This window comes from Sinocyclocheilus anshuiensis, unplaced genomic scaffold, assembly GCF_001515605.1.
Source record: "Sinocyclocheilus anshuiensis isolate Anshui unplaced genomic scaffold, SAMN03320099.WGS_v1.1 scaffold2060, whole genome shotgun sequence".
NCBI classification, from domain to species: Eukaryota; Metazoa; Chordata; class Actinopteri; order Cypriniformes; family Cyprinidae; genus Sinocyclocheilus; species Sinocyclocheilus anshuiensis.
The window spans coordinates 308636-327027 of NW_015551163.1; the positions used below are offsets into that span (position 1 = coordinate 308636).

General features: G+C 37.4%; 1 protein-coding gene across 1 annotated transcript in view; it reads left to right on the forward strand.

Annotated features, from left to right (window-relative positions):
* The window catches only part of LOC107663346 (unconventional myosin-X-like), a 44970-nt gene that overhangs the window by 22362 nt on the left and 4216 nt on the right, over positions 1–18392 (forward strand). Inside the window, exons 9-35 of the mRNA XM_016453553.1 lie at positions 1650–1753; positions 2884–3013; positions 3114–3232; positions 3528–3674; positions 3748–3848; positions 3984–4050; positions 4146–4238; positions 4439–4507; positions 5179–5261; positions 5335–5443; positions 6610–6690; positions 9300–9424; positions 10064–10178; positions 10454–10560; positions 10661–10885; positions 10990–11029; positions 11312–12244; positions 13229–13349; positions 13606–13849; positions 14098–14193; positions 14322–14415; positions 14501–14556; positions 15605–15747; positions 16375–16566; positions 16658–16815; positions 16900–17023; positions 17107–17407. Of these exons, the coding sequence (XP_016309039.1) occupies positions 1650–1753; positions 2884–3013; positions 3114–3232; positions 3528–3674; positions 3748–3848; positions 3984–4050; positions 4146–4238; positions 4439–4507; positions 5179–5261; positions 5335–5443; positions 6610–6690; positions 9300–9424; positions 10064–10178; positions 10454–10560; positions 10661–10885; positions 10990–11029; positions 11312–12244; positions 13229–13349; positions 13606–13849; positions 14098–14193; positions 14322–14415; positions 14501–14556; positions 15605–15747; positions 16375–16566; positions 16658–16815; positions 16900–17023; positions 17107–17407 (4177 nt within the window). The remainder of the gene's footprint in view (positions 1–1649; positions 1754–2883; positions 3014–3113; positions 3233–3527; positions 3675–3747; positions 3849–3983; positions 4051–4145; positions 4239–4438; positions 4508–5178; positions 5262–5334; positions 5444–6609; positions 6691–9299; positions 9425–10063; positions 10179–10453; positions 10561–10660; positions 10886–10989; positions 11030–11311; positions 12245–13228; positions 13350–13605; positions 13850–14097; positions 14194–14321; positions 14416–14500; positions 14557–15604; positions 15748–16374; positions 16567–16657; positions 16816–16899; positions 17024–17106; positions 17408–18392) is intronic.

Consider the following 18392-nt stretch of genomic DNA (forward strand, 5'->3'; position numbering starts at 1 on the left):
ATCAAATATTTAGGTATTCGTATTACATCTAAACTTTCACAACTTTATGACCCCAATATTAAAACATCTATATCCCGTAACAAGGAAGACTTCACAAGATGGTCAAAACTTCCAGTTTCTTTCTCAGGAAGAATAAACCTTATGAAAATGATAATCTTCCCAAAAATGTTGTACCCGCTATCCATGACTTTTTTAAATGTGACAAATGCCGATATAAAAGATCTTAATAAAGCTATGTCTACATTTATTTGAGCCAATAAACAACCTAAAGTTAAACTAAATACTTTACAATTGCCCACTGATACAGGTGGATGGTCACTTTCAAACTTTAAATACTATGTATGGGCAATACAGGCTAGGATTATCCTAGATTGGATACATAAACCTGAAGATGCTCTGTGGGTAGATGCAGAACAACAATTCTGTAATCCAGTCTCTTTGGTTAACTTATTAGACCAGAAAACCCAAATCCCTGACAAGGTAAAAGGAAACCCACTCATTATTAGAGTTGTCAAAACATGGTCACAGATCAGAAGGTCTCTCAAGTATAATCAGAGCTTGCCCATCCTATCCACACTGACTGGTAACACAAATTTTCACCATACTAATATGGGCTCTCAATTTAGTAGCTGGATTCATGTGGGAATATACAGCATATACGATTTATTCCACAAGGAGTAAGAATTTAAAATGTGACATTGACGAAAATGTCTGGGAAGATATTATTAGACTACCATTGAATATCTCAGTCTGAGCAATTTAATATTGTACATAGAGCCTATATGTCTCCAAATAAATATAGCAAAATAAATACTACTGTATCTCCCCAATGTCCTAAATGCAATAATAGTATTGGAGCATTCTTCCATTGTCTCTGGGAATGCCCTTTGGTTGTTGATTTTTGGAATGGTGTTTGTGATAAACTATCTATAATATGTAAACAGAAGGTTACAGCATCCCCACTCATGTGCTTGCTGGGTGTATTGCCCTCCTCTTGTTTGGAATACTCAGATATCTTTAAAACTTTACTGATGTTAGGGAGAAAATTAATTATGAATAAATGGGTTGGTACTGAACCACCCCTAATTAAGGACTGGATAATCCTGATTAAAGAAACTATACTTCTGGAAAGGATTGGGAATCTGTTAAAAGGTCAATCTAAATAATTCCAGAAGTTTTAATCAAATAATCCCTTTGAACTGTCTTGGCATTGACTATAAGTCTGCTATGTATCCTTAAATGCTCACATGATGATATTGTAATTCTGAACTTGACCACACTGCTGTTTTTTTTTTGGTTGTTTTTTTTTTAATAATTATTATTATACATTTTTTTGACATTGTATATTGTTAATGCTTCACTTATTCACTTTTGTCTACGCTGATTATTTTGGAAAACTCAATAAAAAAAATAAACACTAACACATACATTTGCTTTTGAAATCCACATTTTTATAGATGACTGTTTGCTATCATTTTGTGTGCAAAACTGTGTTGGTTTTCTCAGTTTTGCCACCTTCTGCTGCTGTCACTGTCACATGAGACAGAGAGGCCAGAAGGTCATAGTATCATAGTGAATCAGTGCTGTTTGTTACACAGTATCAGTTTGTTTAAGATCTGTGTTCATCGCTCTCACTCATTTTCTCACAGAGTCGTTCTCCCTTTCCCCTCTGGAGGGCTTTCATTATCTGGGTCAGTCAGGATGTGTGAAGGACAAAGCCATTAATGACACAGAGACTTTTCAGGAAGTGCTGGTAAGACAGTCACAGCATCAACTGTATGATTAGTCTAAAGTACCGTTTACATTTTTACTCTTTTCTCAGGATTATTTAATGAATGAAAGTTCAAAGAAACATCATTTATTTGAAATATACATTTTTGTAGCGCTGTAAAAAGTCTTTACTAAAAGTATTAATTTCTTTAGAAAATCTTATTGACCTCAATCAGTCGAACAATTGTGTATAAATATGTTTTAATCCTGGTTGACTGTGTTTTGTGTACTATACTTCTGGAAAGGATTGGGAATCTGTTAAAAGGTCAATCTAAATAATTCCAGAAGTTTTAATCAAATAATCCCTTTGAACTGTCTTGGCATTGACTATAAGTCTGCTATGTATCCTTAAATGCTCACATGATGACATTGTAATTCTGAACCTGACCACACTGCTGTTTTTTTTTTTTTTTTTAATATACATTTTTTCTTTTAATTCTTTTTTGACATTGTATATTGTTAAAGCTTCACTTATTCACTTTTGTCTACGCTGATTATTTTGGAAAACTCAATAAAAAAAATAAACACTAACACATACATTTGCTTTTGAAATCCACATTTTTATAGATGACTGTTTGCTATCATTTTGTGTGCAAAACTGTGTTGGTTTTCTCAGTTTTGCCACCTTCTGCTGCTGTCACTGTCACATGAGACAGAGAGGCCAGAAGGTCATAGTATCATAGTGAATCAGTGCTGTTTGTTACACAGTATCAGTTTGTTTAAGATCTGTGTTCATCGCTCTCACTCATTTTCTCACAGAGTCGTTCTCCCTTTCCCCTCTGGAGGGCTTTCATTATCTGGGTCAGTCAGGATGTGTGAAGGACAAAGCCATTAATGACACAGAGACTTTTCAGGAAGTGCTGGTAAGACAGTCACAGCATCAACTGTATGATTAGTCTAAAGTACCGTTTACATTTTTACTCTTTTCTCAGGATTATTTAATGAATGAAAGTTCAAAGAAACATCATTTATTTGAAATATACATTTTTGTAGCGCTGTAAAAAGTCTTTACTAAAAGTATTAATTTCTTTAGAAAATCTTATTGACCTCAATCAGTCGAACAATTGTGTATAAATATGTTTTAATCCTGGTTGACTGTGTTTTGTGTGTTAGAATGCTCTGAGGACAATGCAGTTTGGAGAAGAGAACATCAAGGAGGTGTTGAGGCTCCTGTCAGGAATCCTGCATGTAGGAAACATTGAGTTTTTAACGGCAGGTGGAGCACAGGTCTGCTCTAAATCAGGTAAGCGCTCCTCCAGTCTCCTCTCTGTTTTTCTATGTCTTGATTGAGAACTGCATTACATTTATATTAATATGTAAATGTAAAATATGTGTATGTTTAGCTCTCAGTAAAGCTGCAGATCTTTTGGGGTTGGATTGTGCCCAGTTGGCTGAAGTTTTGACTCACAGATCCATGATCCTCAGAGGAGAAGAGATCAGCACACCTCTCACTGTAGAGCAGGTAGCAGGGGTGTTATAAACAAAGTTTCCCATCAAATACCACAACTTAACTTCTTAACACAATGTTTACAAACACTTTTCAATTCAGTGCCAGTATATTACTACTAAGTGTAAGAAATTATTGAGAGACTGAGAAAATAAATAGTATGAGATTGAGATAAGCAGTTCACACAGTGAGATAATACTCAACCTGTATGAACAATCAAGTCACACCTTAAGTATATTTAAGTAAATAATAAATAGCTATACCCTCTGTAGTCAGAATAACAACACAAATATGCCTGTGTGTGTATCAGGCAGTGGACTCGCGGGACTCTATGGCGATGGCTCTCTACTCTCAGTGCTTTACTTGGATCATTCGTAAATTGAACAGCTGTATCAATGGCAATGAAGACTTCCGATCCATTGGCATCCTGGACATCTTTGGGTTTGAGAACTTTGAGGTGAGAGCCATTATGATGACATCATTGAGTCATTGTTTTATTCTTTTTGCTTGATTTTCTTTCTTCCTCTCAGGTGAACCGGTTTGAGCAGTTTAACATTAACTATGCAAATGAGAAGCTACAGGAGTATTTCAACAAGCACATTTTCTCTCTAGAGCAACTTGAGTACAACAAGTATGTCATTACAAATATACAAACATACACACTCAACACGTCACCAACCAAAACGCACTTCAAATGCAACTAACGCACATGGCAAACATCTAATTCTCTGCCATTTTATTTCTTTCTGTGTATTTGTGTTCATAGAGAAGGGCTGGTCTGGGATGATGTCAACTGGATGGACAATGGAGAGTGCCTTGATCTCATAGAAAAGGTAGAAACACAAACACAGACCCACTTGGAATGAAACACTGTCTACATTCCGACGTTCTAGATCTGAGTCTGTCTGTGCGTGTGTTTTCTCTGCAGAAGTTGGGTTTGCTCGCTCTCATGAATGAGGAGAGTCATTTTCCTAAAGGCACTGATGACACATTGCTGGAGAAACTCCATAGCCAGCATTCTGTATGTCATACACAGATATCATAATTTTTCTAAAGGGTATCAGGTTTGCATGAGCTAGAGCTGTAAGCAAGAATGTAGCCAAATGGAACAGCCTGAACAAACTTTTGATCCACCACAGATTTGAATATTGGCTACAAAATCACCCTGAATATGGGAACTGCTGTATAATCACTAATATATCTCTCTCTTCATCTTATTAGAGGAATCAGTTCTATGTTAAGCCTCGTGTTGCAGTTCATCAGTTTGGAATCAAGCATTATGCAGGAGAGGTAAAACACCCCTTTTTTATTTTTATTTTTTAGTGGTAATTAACTACTTTATCAACCAAAAATAACAGCAACAAAATATATATACTTTTTTAAATGGTTTTTATGTGAGTAAATTAGCATTTGTAAGCATCTTTCAACAACCAGTGACATTTTACTCATATATCTATCATGTTTCATAATAGGTACAGGTACAGATGTTGCTTATAAAATAATATAGCTTGTAATTTTAATGTGCATTTTTTTTTCTTATAAAAGAGTCAAGAGGCATTATTATTTATTAACATAAGCAGTGTTTTATTAAATATATGATTAAATAGACTTTTGATACAATATGGTTTGTTAATTACCAGCCACTAAGTTGTTGATCACATTAAAATACAAGGCATTTGACTTTATTTCTGTATCAATTTTGTTATGAAATTATCATTTTTGCATTTTTATTAAGATTGTGCATAATTTGCATATTGCAAGCATTTATATTATAAAAACGTTTTTGTATGGCAAAGTTTCATTTGGAAAAAGACAGATAAATTGTAGTCTCTTCACCTGTAGTGCACTGCATATATCATGTGTTATGGTATATACTGTATTAGAGAATGACACAAAAATGTGGTCAACATCAGCATTACAGGAGTCATGTCTCAGATTAACATCCTGCTTTTTGTCTCCAGGTTGTGTATAATGTCAGAGGAATCCTGGAGAAGAACAGAGACACTTTCAGAGATGATATTCTCAACTTACTCAGGGACAGCAGGTGTGTGTGTGTGTGTGTAGTTGTGTGACTGTTCTCTGTGAGGTCATTTGTTCACACGCTCCTGTTCTCTCAGGTTGGATTTTGTGTATGATCTTTTTGAGCGAGTGAACACCTGGACTGGACAGGACACTGTCAAGTGCGGCTCAAAGTATCGCAGACCTACTGTTAGTTCCCAATTTAAGGTAAGAAACTACAACTCCCATAATGCTTTAGAGCAGGTAAACAATAGCTAAATTTAAATGAAAGTGAAGGTAACAAGATATCTGACTGAATTTTTTTACTCTTACACCCTTATTTCTACAGAAATTTCCCAAATTTGATTTAAAGGAGTCATAGGATGCTACATGCACTTTTACAAGTTGTTTGAACTGAAATGTGTGTTGGCAGTGTGTGTACACAACCACCCTATAATGATAAAAATCCACCCAGTGGTTTTTTATTAATCTACTCAAATCTTTACCCCTTTCTCAAATCGAGCCGATCTCAGATGCCTGTCTGTGTGACGTCACAAAAACAGGCACCTCCCACGATAGTTTGATTGACAGTAACGTTTCAGCACAGACTGGACTGGCTTCTTACCTCAGACCCGCCCTGAGTGAGCTGTCATCAGTCCGCCATTGTTTCACCGCTGTAGCAGATGTAGACAAGAATGACTCCTATGCGATTGGTGTTCTGTTGTTGAATGTAATAATGAACATAGCAGTTGTCATTTACTCCCGACATCTGAGCCGCTGAAGACGCAGTGGATTATGTTTGTTTCTGAAGGTAATGCGACCCCGACCTACCTAAATGCATCTATGTTCGCGCAAATCATTAGTTTCAGCTTCACCTACAGAAGAAGTTAGTATAAGGTTTTTTTAAAGAATCTTTGCAAATCGCCTTTCCTATGTGCTAATTAGCAAGTTTCACGATGAATGCGGCTAAAGTAAACAGTCTCTAGGAGAGCAGCTCGGAAGAGAGGGGCGGGGTCAGCAGAGCTCATTAACATTTAAAGGAAAATGCTACAGAACTGCGTGCTGTGAAAAGAGTTGTTTTTGACAGGGTAAAAAATGTGTTTTTACACTACCATTGAGAAATTTTAACCAAACTATGTTACAGACTTTCCATTAAGACCCTAAAGAATCATATCAACTTGTGGAAAATGGGCATCCTATGACCCCTTTAAAAAGTGTAACAAATCTGTTTGTTTCACTAAAGAAACAATCCAAAACTATCAAACGATTGTCTGTTCACTTTTCAGTTATAATAAAATAATAAACTATCTAAAGGTAGTAGTTAGTAGATTACGTGTATTAGGTATAAAACATTTTAACATTTTGTAACAGATGATTTATTTCTGTCTACCCAGAATTCATTGCACTCCCTGATGTCTACCCTTAGTGCCTCCAATCCATTCTTTGTACGCTGCGTTAAACCCAACAATAGCAAGGTATGTGTCACACACACAAACATATGAACAATAAATGTCTGCTGCTTGACCCAAGAACCAGATTTCGTGCCAGTTTGTGTAACTTTGTATTGTGTTCTGGTTTGGAATTAATGGTGATTTCCAGTTTTGAGTGGTTTTGTTTATTTTGAGAATGACAGTCGGCTTATATTTATGGGACGAGTTCCAGTGCAGACATCTAAAACACATCAATTAGACACGCACACTATCAGATGGTGATTCTGTGTACGGTGGTATATCTCCGTTTTTTCATTCAGTAGCGACAGAAGGAGATTACACATCATAAACTCGATGTGAAGATATAAGTCTCCTTTGAGAGACACACTTTTCTATTCTGACTGCATTGGACCCGAAGCCATTCAGCAGGCTACCTATTAACTCTACAGCAGATGTCAGACTGCATGTGTTTTGTGTATGTTAGTTACTCTTTGTTCATTTGTTTGAGTGCAGAGGTGTTAATGGGACGCATCAATTCTGTTCCATTCTACTTTTGCTTTCAGATCATGCATAAACAAATCTATGCTGAAGTAAATCAATATGCAAATTCAGCCTCATGCAGAAGTCACAAGTAAATAGTATAGCTAAAATGTATATTTACTATATATAAATTATTTAAATTATATTTTATATAAAAAGTACCTCTGGTAAACAAAATAATAATAACAGAATAATAATTATAATAGTTAAAAGCTGAATTAACAAACTAACTAATTCAAAGGTACTTATGTGCCATGTTTGTTTGCTTTGTTTATCTATATACCGTACATAATAATATTTAAAAATAATTTAAGAAAATACAAGAGAAATCAAACAGACACATGTGATAATGCAGAATTATTTAATAATTGTTTCTCCTTTTTTGTCTTCAAATAAGTTTGACTTGACTTTAATTATTTTTCCCCGTTTTCTCTCTTCTTTTTTATTTTCAGATAAACTTGACATATAGTAAATACATTTTTTTTTTTAATGATGTCTATAATGTATAGCATCTATCAATTTATCTGTTTTCTATATTTATCTATGTATTTAATATTAAATTCTGTTTAAAATCATTCTTCAGTAAAAATAGATTATTATAATTATTTTTTATATTTATAATATAAATATACAGTATTTTGTTAATGAACTAATTTACAATTATGTATGATATCTCTATATATCTGTCTCTTTATATGTCTGTCTTTCTGTCAATTATATTTTAGTTGTATCCGCTGTTCCCCCACTTTATGTGAATGTAAACAGCTGGGGTGGCTTCTTCCCCTTTTCTACCCACAATGCATTTCTCTCCAATACCCCCTTCCCCCTTTGAACACAAATTAGCCCAGCATGGGTCTGATCTCCATGGCAACCAGCAGTGTGCGAATGAGAGTGGAGAGGTTGGGGGTGTGTATGTGTGTGAGCTGACCAGTTGATCACTGGCTTGTTGTGGATATACACTCACTCAGAGCTGCTGACGGTCACAGGATGAGAAAGGACACTTTACTTCACAGTAAGAGTTCATATATTATTAAAGTAAACTTTCAGCCAGTTGTAGAAAAACAGAACAGATGTAGTGATGTTTAGACAGATGCTGAGAGTTTTTCCAGATGTTTGAATATCCATTTGACTGTGACGTAGTCTTCAATTATATGAGTGGGCAGATATCTGTTTACCTGTTGGATAATGAAGATGCTTCTCAAAGTTTTGCTTATTAAAGAGGCGATTTATGAAAACTGTTTGCACTATTCTGATGGTTTCTTTCTTAAAGGGATAGTTTACCCAAAAATGACAATTCTGTCCTAATTTGTTGTTGTCCTAATCTGAACCTGAATGACTTACTTTCTTCTGTGAAATATAAAAAAGAAATTTTGAAGAACTGTTTTTGCCCATACAGTGAAAGTCAGTGGGGTCCGAAACAACATTGGACCCCTGTGACTTTCACTGTTTGTACAAAAACACTGACACATATTTCAGAATAACTACTTTTGTGTTTCAAGGACAAAAGAAAGAGAATCAGGTTTGAAACAACATATGGGAGAGTAAATTATGACAGAATTGTCATTTTGGGGTGAACTATCCCTTTAATATGTTTTATATTTTGGTAGTATTTGTTTTTCTGGGAGACGATTAAAGAGAGATGTTGTCCCTCCCCTCATGAAGCACTCTGACATTGATCCTGTCTGCTTTCTGTGACTTGTGCTGCATGTATCAGTATGTTAATGTGCCTCTGACTATAATGAATGATTGTGTGAGTGTGAGTGTGTGTGTGTGTTGGTATTGACCTTGCGCTCACAGAGCTCATTCACCACTCATCTCCTCATCTCACTTTCATTCTGGTTCATTCCTCCTTCCACAGAGATGACATTTAGAAGTGGGGATCACAGCGCCCCGTTTCCGACCTCACCCCCACACAGGGTCAGAGGTCAGGGGGAGAGGGGGTGATGATGGCCTATTTAGTGTGCTTGAAGAATGAATCCACTCAAAGCTCAACCAATCTGTACTTGAAAGCAGAATTAGTTCAGCTAATTTAGATTTAGAACTTTTTTTAGATAGAGCAGCGAAGAAGCTGTAGAAATGTAAATTGTTGCAATGTTTCTGTATTTCTTTTGCAGATGCCCAATCAGTTTGAGCAGTCTGTAGTCCTCAACCAGCTGAGATATTCTGGGATGCTGGAGACAGTTAAAATCAGACGTTCTGGGTTTCCGGTTCGGAGAACGTTCAAGGATTTCTGTGCCAGGTTTGTCCCCCAAACACAACAAACTCACATATTCCTGCTAAAAACTGATTTGTTCTAAAACTTTTTCATTCTGATTTCCTTTTTTAAGTGAAAATACAGAGAGAATTTATTCAAAGTTATATAAGTTTTTACAACACCACTTTTGGCATAGTTAAATGAAGTCATCAGTCTTTTCAATCCAAATAAGCCTTCTTTCTATGCAGATGAGACTAGAATGTGTCTTATTCACAAAATTCAGAGCTATTACTTCTGCTTTTCCTGCATTTTCCATTGTTCATGGTAGCAGTAATTCATTGAACGATAATCAAATGATGGATAAGAACATTATAATTGAACATAAATTTAAGCACAATGTTGGCATTTAAAAGTAAGACCTGTTTTTAGGCAGTGGATAGAGCCAGGTCAGTTTGATATAATGCAGAATTTGATTTGTCTAAAATTCTCACTGGTCCACGGATGTGCAACAAAACATTTCCCAATTTTTGATCACATGATGTCGCATCATTTCACATTTTTCTATCTCTGTTGAAATCAATAGATTCACAGTGTTCACTCACGTAAACTCTTGTGTTTAGACTCCCTTACAGTGAACCACTTTTGCAGGACAATTTAATCACTGTTTTATTTTTTATTTGTCAGGTACTATGTGTTGATGAGGGGTTTGGTTTTGTCAGATGACCCAAAGGGGCGGTGCCTCCTCCTGCTGCAGGTCTATGACAACAGAAGTGCTGAATGGCAGCTGGGAAAAACCAAAGTGAGCAACAATGTGTAACTTTGTGGGTAGCTGGCATTAAATACTTTTGAATTTTCACAATACAGTTTAATCACACAGGTTTAGCAGCATTGCATACTGTTTTCCAATTATTATGCATGAAGTTGTATTATAGAGACACTACATTGAATATTTGTTATGTGATTTTTTTTTTAATAAGCTATTAAAGGCAGAAGGTGACTAAAATAATAAATAACTGGTGACCAGTTATAGAACCTGAGACCTGTGACTGATGCCTATGCATTGGTTGTTTTTAGGTGTTTATGAGAGAAAGTTTGGAGCTGCGGTTAGAGAAACAAAGAGAAACAGAAGTGCTCAAAGCGGCTTCAATTATTCAAGCTCATATACTGGGCTACAGAGCACGGTAAACACACTTACACATGCTTATTCACACACTCACTTCCAGTTGGTGCCATCTCTCATGTACTCCCTCTGTTTCACTCTCTGCCCTCTGCTGGTTATAGGAGGCAGTACAGGCGGTTGTTGCAGTGCATTGTTGTCATTCAGAAAAACTACCGCGCAATGTATTGGCGGCGGCGTTTCCAGATGATGCGCTGGGCCACCATCACCCTACAGAAGAGGCTCAGAGGGCAAAGGGCACGACGGCTCTACATTCACCTTCTAGAGGAGAAGAGGAAGAGGGAAGAAGAAGAGAAGAGACGAAGAGAAGAGCAGGAGGTGCTAGAGAGGTAGGCAGTTCAATTGCCTGTATTATCATACCTGCTACGTATATGTTTATATTGTTTGTTTCTAAGTTTCTGATTTTCTTGTGATGTTTTTTTTTTTTTTTTAGAGAGAGACAGCGCATGGAGTTGGAGCTCCTAGCACAAGCAGTTAGTGAAACATCTGTCTGTCTGTCTGTGGAGAAACAATTAAAAAAAAAATTAATAATACTGTTTTGTTGTTTTTGATGAAAACAATCTTGGTTTTCTAATTAGGAAATATTGCCATTGACAACAATGGTTATGATTATTTATTAGTTAATTTGGTTAAAAATTGGTTAATTTTCCTTTTAATTTCTTTTGGTTTCAGTGCAACATTCATGTGACATTCAAGTGATAGTCTGTTTATGTAGAAAGTTGGGTAACACTGTCTTTTCTCTGTGTTCAACACAGGCGGAGGAAGCTCGAAGATTAGAGGAAAAAAATAAAAATGAGCAGATTCAAAATTTCTTAATCGAGAGTGCGATACCAGACAGTATTATACCAGAGAGTAGCCCACTTCAGAACGGCCCATCTGAGAACCCTGTACCCTTCTCTATGGCAGAGAAGTCACTGGTGGAGCAGGTGTTTGATGAGGTGTTCGAGGGAGAGACAAACCAGGCATCACAGGTGGAGGAGATCTTGCGTTTGGAACGTGAGATTGAAGGCCTGCGGCGACAAAAAGAGGCTCAGGAGCAGAGTCTAACCACACAGTCGTTGCATCGTCTGCAGTGGCTGCGTGATCAGGAGCTGCGCAGGCTAGAAGAGGAGGCCTGCAAGGCTGCGCAGCAGTTCCTCACCTCGCTTAACTTCGATGAGATCGACGAGTGTGTGCGTAACATCGAAAGCTCGCTGGGAGGGTCCGGAGGCTCACAGCAGGAGGTAGCCAGAGGTGAGGAAGATGAGGTGGATGAAGGCCTGGGAGGGGACGAAGACGGGTTTAAAGACTCTCCTAACCCCAGCGAGCACAGCCACTCTGACGGACAGCGTACAAGCGGAATCCGCACTAGTGATGATTCCTCAGAGGAGGATCCTTATGCAAACGACCGTATGCCTCTGCCCCCTGCCCCGCCCATCGTCATACCCTCAGCCTATCATGCTCCGCCTTCCAGCAGTGGCTCCACCTACTCTCACGCTGTTCAGGGAGAGGAGGCGGAGCTAATCCCTCCCGATGAAGATTCGGATTATGATGCAGATGATTATGATGAAGGAGGCATCATCATGCGGCCTCCCAGCCTCCCACCTCACAATGACCACTGGTCAAGTGACCACCGCAGCTCCTTGGCAACCAGCACCAGTGTTAGCTCAGGGGCGTATCGCTTCAGCTCAGAGGAGCCGCAGTCTTCGGTGAGTTTTTTACACGTTCTGTAAGGATAATGAGTCAGTTTCAGTTTCAAGTGTTCCCGTAGAGCAAAGATTCCCAAATATTTTTGACAGCTGACTCCCCTTAATATACAAATAAAATACAAAGAAAATATTTCACCTTTTTTATTTTGATGTTTTTATTGTTATTAAAGGGGTGGTTCACTGGCTTTTTTCTAGGCTTGATTGTGTTTATGTGGTGCAGTCTAACATGTGTTAATGCTTCGTTTTTAAAAAAACTCATTATTTTTCACATAATTTACCTTTATTCCACACCGCTCTGGGCTGATCTTTTCCTGTTTTTATGAAGCCCCGCCCTCAGAAATAGGCGATGGGCTCTGATTGGTTAGCTAGCCAAGTGTGTTGTGATTGGCTAAACCGCCTCTAGTGCACGAACCCGGGAAGTAACTCGTTGTAGTCCCTACCAGCCGTTTTTGTAGGCATTAAACTGCCAGAATGTTAAAAGACAACATCTCCGTTTGCATTGAACTTTCAGCTTAGTAACTTTGCAGATATTGTTTATGCTCAAACAGCAACATTACACACTAACTAACGTTAAAAAAGTGAAATCGCAATCAACCACCCCTTTAAAAAATGTATTAATTTTTCAATTTTGCTTTTTATGATTTCAATAATTATTAGATTTTCATCCGTTTGGGAATGCTGTAGAGCATGGAGCGATCAACATCAAGGTCATAGGTTTGAGTCCCAGGAAAGATATGAAATTATAAATTATATACTGTAAATGCAATGTAAGTCACAGTTCTTTTACAATATTACTGTTTTTGCTGTATTTTTGGTCAAATAAATGCGGCCTTGGTGAGCATAAGATATTTCTTTCAAAAACATTACAAATATCTTACAGATCCCAAACTCTTGAATGGTAATGAATGCCATATCATGACTTCAAAAGCATGCATTTATGCTTTTTTATGATTGCTGATGTGTATTTCTGTTTCTCTCCCTCAGTTTGAAGACAGTGAAGATGACTTCGATAGGTTTGACACTGACGATGAATCATCTTACCGGCGGGATTCTGTTTATAGCTGTGTCACTCTCCCCTACTTCCACAGTTTCCTTTATATTAAAGGTAAATAGTTGCCCACTCCTCTCTCAACACCTCATTCTTTATTATGTTTGTTTGATTTCAGAGCTTGTGAGGCAATGTAATGAAATACATGTCACTTTTTTCTTCTTCTCCAATTCTGCAGTTAACTTGCAGGTGCAAACTCAAGTTTTGTTGCTTATTTCAGCTATAGGTGCATTGCCTGTCTTTGCATTTCATTAATGGAAAGTCTAGATGTACCTGTAAGTTAACCTTTGTCATCATCACATGTATGTTGCAGGTGGCCTGTTGAACTCCTGGAAGCGTCGCTGGTGTGTGCTGAAGGATGAAACATTTCTGTGGTTCAGGAGCAGACAGGAGGCGCTCAAACAGGGCTGGCTGCTGAAGAAAGGTGGAGGCTCCTCTACACTCTCTCGTCGAAACTGGAGACGCCGCTGGTTCGTCCTGCGACAGAGCAAACTCATTTACTACGAGAACGACACAGAGGAGCGGATGAAAGGCATGCTGGACATGCATGAAGCCAAGTAAGACCTCAGGAAGCGGTTCATGTCAGTCATGCTAAACTTGTCAGTCAGAAAGACAAATTATTTTCTTTTAAATGTGTAGCTTAAAGACCTGTTCACTCTAAGATTACTTTTTTTTTTTTTTTTTTTTAGAAATGTTTGATTTGAAATGGTACATAAAGCAGCAAAAAGACAACAAAGCATAATTAATTCTATGTATGTTTATTTATTTATTTATTTCTGTCTTTCATTTTGTATGGTTCTATTAGAGAGATTATTGATGTAACAGGGAAGGAGAATGGGATTGACATTGTCATGCCAGGGAGAACATACCACCTTGTTGCAGAAACAGCAGAAGATTCCAGGTAAGTGTTTGTTTATATATATTTTTTAAAAGAGTGTGCTTCAAGCCTTGATGTTTATTTCATAAATGTGTTTATTTCATAAAAGCTCTTGACCTGAGCTTTTTAATTAATCTCTGTGTTGTGTGCAGTCATTGGTTCAGCGTGCTAAGTCAGGTGCACATGTCGACAGAACAGGAAATTCGAGAGATGCATGATGAACAAGCAAATCCTCAGAATGCTGTGGTAAGTATTACACACACACACATACACTGACAAATTTGCGGACAGTTCATAAGATATTTAGAAAAGATGTTTGTGTTTTTTATAGGGCACATTGGATGTGGGAATGATTGATTCTGTATGTGCCTCTGACAACCCAGAACGGTAAAAACACACACATATACTTATATGCACACTCTGTTCTCTCCCTGGCTTGTTGTTTTTGAAACAATAACTTTAAAAGGCAGTTTAGTGGATTGGTGAACTGAACTGTACTTTACTAAGTTATTACTATCTTTTTACATTATATATAATATATTTTATATTATTATATATTGTATTTTTTAACTAATTTCTTAATTGCAACATTTTATCTAAGAACTGTTTTTTTACTACACTTTGTGTACTGTGAATATTGTTGGCTCTATCACAAATTGCTTGCGATGCTCCTCTGTAGGGCTGTGCGATATTGAAGAAAAATGTGATATGCGATAACTCATTAAATAATGTGATAGTCGATATGCGATACGATAATGCTTAAAGTGCCACATGCTCAGATGAAACAGTTTTACTCGGCTGTTGCTAAGTCAGTTCTGTGAACTTCTAGAACTATCTTGTGTCATATATATATATATATATATATATATATATATATATATATATATATATGGTTATTTGTATGTATAAAGCTCATTCTGATTCTGATTCTAATATAACTAGCATACATGTTTCACTTTTTGTGAGAAGAAAGCACCCCTACAACAACTTCTGAAAGTGAACGGTAGTGTTTTACTCTAGCATTACATAAAAATGTCATTTTAACATGAGTTTAGGAACTGAATAATAAAAAGGAAAAATACAACACTGCTTAGTATATACTCTATGAATTCAATATGCACTGATTCTTATTTAAGCTACAAAAGTTATTTAGGTAAGAGCAGTGAGTTATTTTCTCTTTGTCTTTTGTTCATGGCCCCATATATTGCAAGCCGTAGCGATATGCATATTGCGATATGTATATTTGCGATATTTTGATAATTTCGATATATTGCACAGACCTACTCCTCTGGATAAAGGCATTTGCTAAATGAATGTAAATGTTTAAACCAAATCACCTAATCTTACTATTTTTTTCTGGGTAAACCATCCAGTTGCATTATCATGTACAGACATTAAAATATTTTACATGTTTCTGCTATTTTTCTCTCTCCAGGCCAAATGCCTTTGTTATAATCACAGCTCATCGTGTGCTACATTGCATGGCTGAATCAGCAGAAGAAATGCATCACTGGATTACGTTGCTCCAACGCACGAAAGGAGACACACGTGTGCAGGGACAAGAGTTCATCATCAGGGGTGAGAAGTCACCTACTCAACAAGTCAAAAGCCGAGCTCAGTTATTTATGGATTGTCTGAAAATAATTTTAACATTCAGTTCATTCATGTAATAATGCAGTTACAGTTATTGTTTGAGAATGTTTCATCATTCTTCCTAGTCAGTCAGAGAATCAAAGTGAAACCTGGATGATTGAAAACCTTCACAGATTGAGGTTTGGTTAGATAATAACAGGATCATATTTTTATTAAGATTATTTAAGAATTTGACTTTATATTTTTATATTTAATATTTTATGCATTTTTTTAATGCTTAATATACAAAATCATATAATGTTAATGTTATTTAATTTGTCATTTTTTTAGATTTTTTTTTGAGTTAAGAACATTTTATCTCCTTTTAGGATCAAATTATATATGTAATATGTATTATATAATTGACGGTGAATTTTTGAAGGATTTGGATTTGAAGGATTATTTAGTATTTGGACAAATAAAGAGTAAAATTGTATGTTATAATGTTTACTTTCAAATCAACACCACCACGTTAGGATGCCTTCAACTGCAAACTGAATTCAATGTGAATTTCAGATGTGAAAATGTCTCAGATCTCTTCCTGTCTGCTTCTCTCTCTATTTTGCTATCCAGGTTGGCTGTATAAAGAGATTCGGGGCAGCAGTCGTGGGAATCTTAAGTTGAAGAAGCGCTGGTTTGTGCTGACTCACAATTCTGTGGACTATTATAAAAGCTCAGAGAGAAACGCTCTTAAACTGGGCTCTTTAGTGCTTAACAGCCTCTGCTCTGTGATCGTTCCTGATGAGAGAGTCTTCAGAGAGACTGGTTAGCACATTTATACGCACACATAAATAACAGTACACCAACCAACCTTTACATTTTTCTCAGACTCTAACTTATATTTGTTTGTGTCTAGGCTACTGGAACGTCAGCGTATTTGGTCGTAAGCATTCATATAGGCTGTACTCTAAGCTGCAGACGGAGGCTAGTCGGTGGGCCAGCGCTGTACAGACCGTCATCGACAGCAAACCGCTCGTCGATACACCCACTCAGCAACTTATACAGGACATCAAGGTAACACACACACATATATGCACATACATTCATGTTATTGTAACATCCTTTTCTTGAAATACTGTTGTAATCGTTTGGTTTCAGGAGAACTGTCTGAATTCGGAGGTGGTGGAGCAGATCTACAAGAGGAACCCAATACTGCGTTACACACACCACCCTCTACATACAGCTCTCCTGCCTTTACCCTATGGAGATGCTCAGCACAGCGGTGAGTAAAACACACACACACTCACATATGCTCAAATGCACCCTAACCTTCTTCATTAACACTCTGTATATGCATGTTTTTAGCCGACAAAGGGAGAAGTTACGGCACGCTGCAGGCTGAGGCCCTCAAGCTCTTCAATGCTCTTCATCAGCTAGAGACGGAGGACAATCTCATCCCTCACATCCAGGGACTCCTGCAGACGGCTCATGACCTACGACCCCTAAGAGATGAACTCTTCTGCCAGCTCATCAAACAGACAACACACCACCCAAAGCCTGCTGGTCCCGCCCACATCTGTGGCTGGCGAATAATAGCCTGCATGTGCTGCACATTTAGCCCCGCCTCCAGAAGTATTCTCAAATACCTGAAATTTCACTTCAAGAGGTCAGTGAGAATTTTCTGTCTGTGTATGTGGAGTATTTTGTTCTGTCAGGCTGACATAAGGTTAAAAGAGAGAAATTAGATCATTTAAGATCAATTCAGTACTCTACAGTTCCGTTTGAGTTCAGTTTTCGTTTTTTTTTTTTTTTTTTTTTCACCCTAACCTTCTTCATTAACACTCTGTATATGCATGTTTTTAGCCGACAAAGGGAGAAGTTACGGCACGCTGCAGGCTGAGGCCCTCAAGCTCTTCAATGCTCTTCATCAGCTAGAGACGGAGGACAATCTCATCCCTCACATCCAGGGACTCCTGCAGACGGCTCATGACCTACGACCCCTAAGAGATGAACTCTTCTGCCAGCTCATCAAACAGACAACACACCACCCAAAGCCTGCTGGTCCCGCCCACATCTGTGGCTGGCGAATAATAGCCTGCATGTGCTGCACATTTAGCCCCGCCTCCAGAAGTATTCTCAAATACCTGAAATTTCACTTCAAGAGGTCAGTGAGAATTTTCTGTCTGTGTATGTGGAGTATTTTGTTCTGTCAGGCTGACATAAGGTTAAAAGAGAGAAATTAGATCATTTAAGATCAATTCAGTACTCTACAGTTCCGTTTGAGTTCAGTTTTCGTTTTTTTTTTTTTTTTATTCTATGGACCTTTTTCACATTTCCGGGTTTCTCAGCAGCAGAAGTCGTCATAGTTGGGTAAACTTCTATAGCAGTGAATAGGAGACTACCACAGATATAATTTTTTGCATATACATTTGCTCAAACAGCAAAAGAAAAGCTCCATGATAGTGTTTTCATGACTTTGAAAAAAAAGGGGGAAAAAAAGAGAGACTGATAACAGCAGTCAGAGAGAACGTTGTCAAATTTACCGTCACTCTCATAGAAGCTGTATTAGAAACACCCTCTCATTAGCGTTAACTAGTTTTTTTGTAATTCGATGCAAAGGTAATATAATACAAAGTATAGTGTTCTAAATG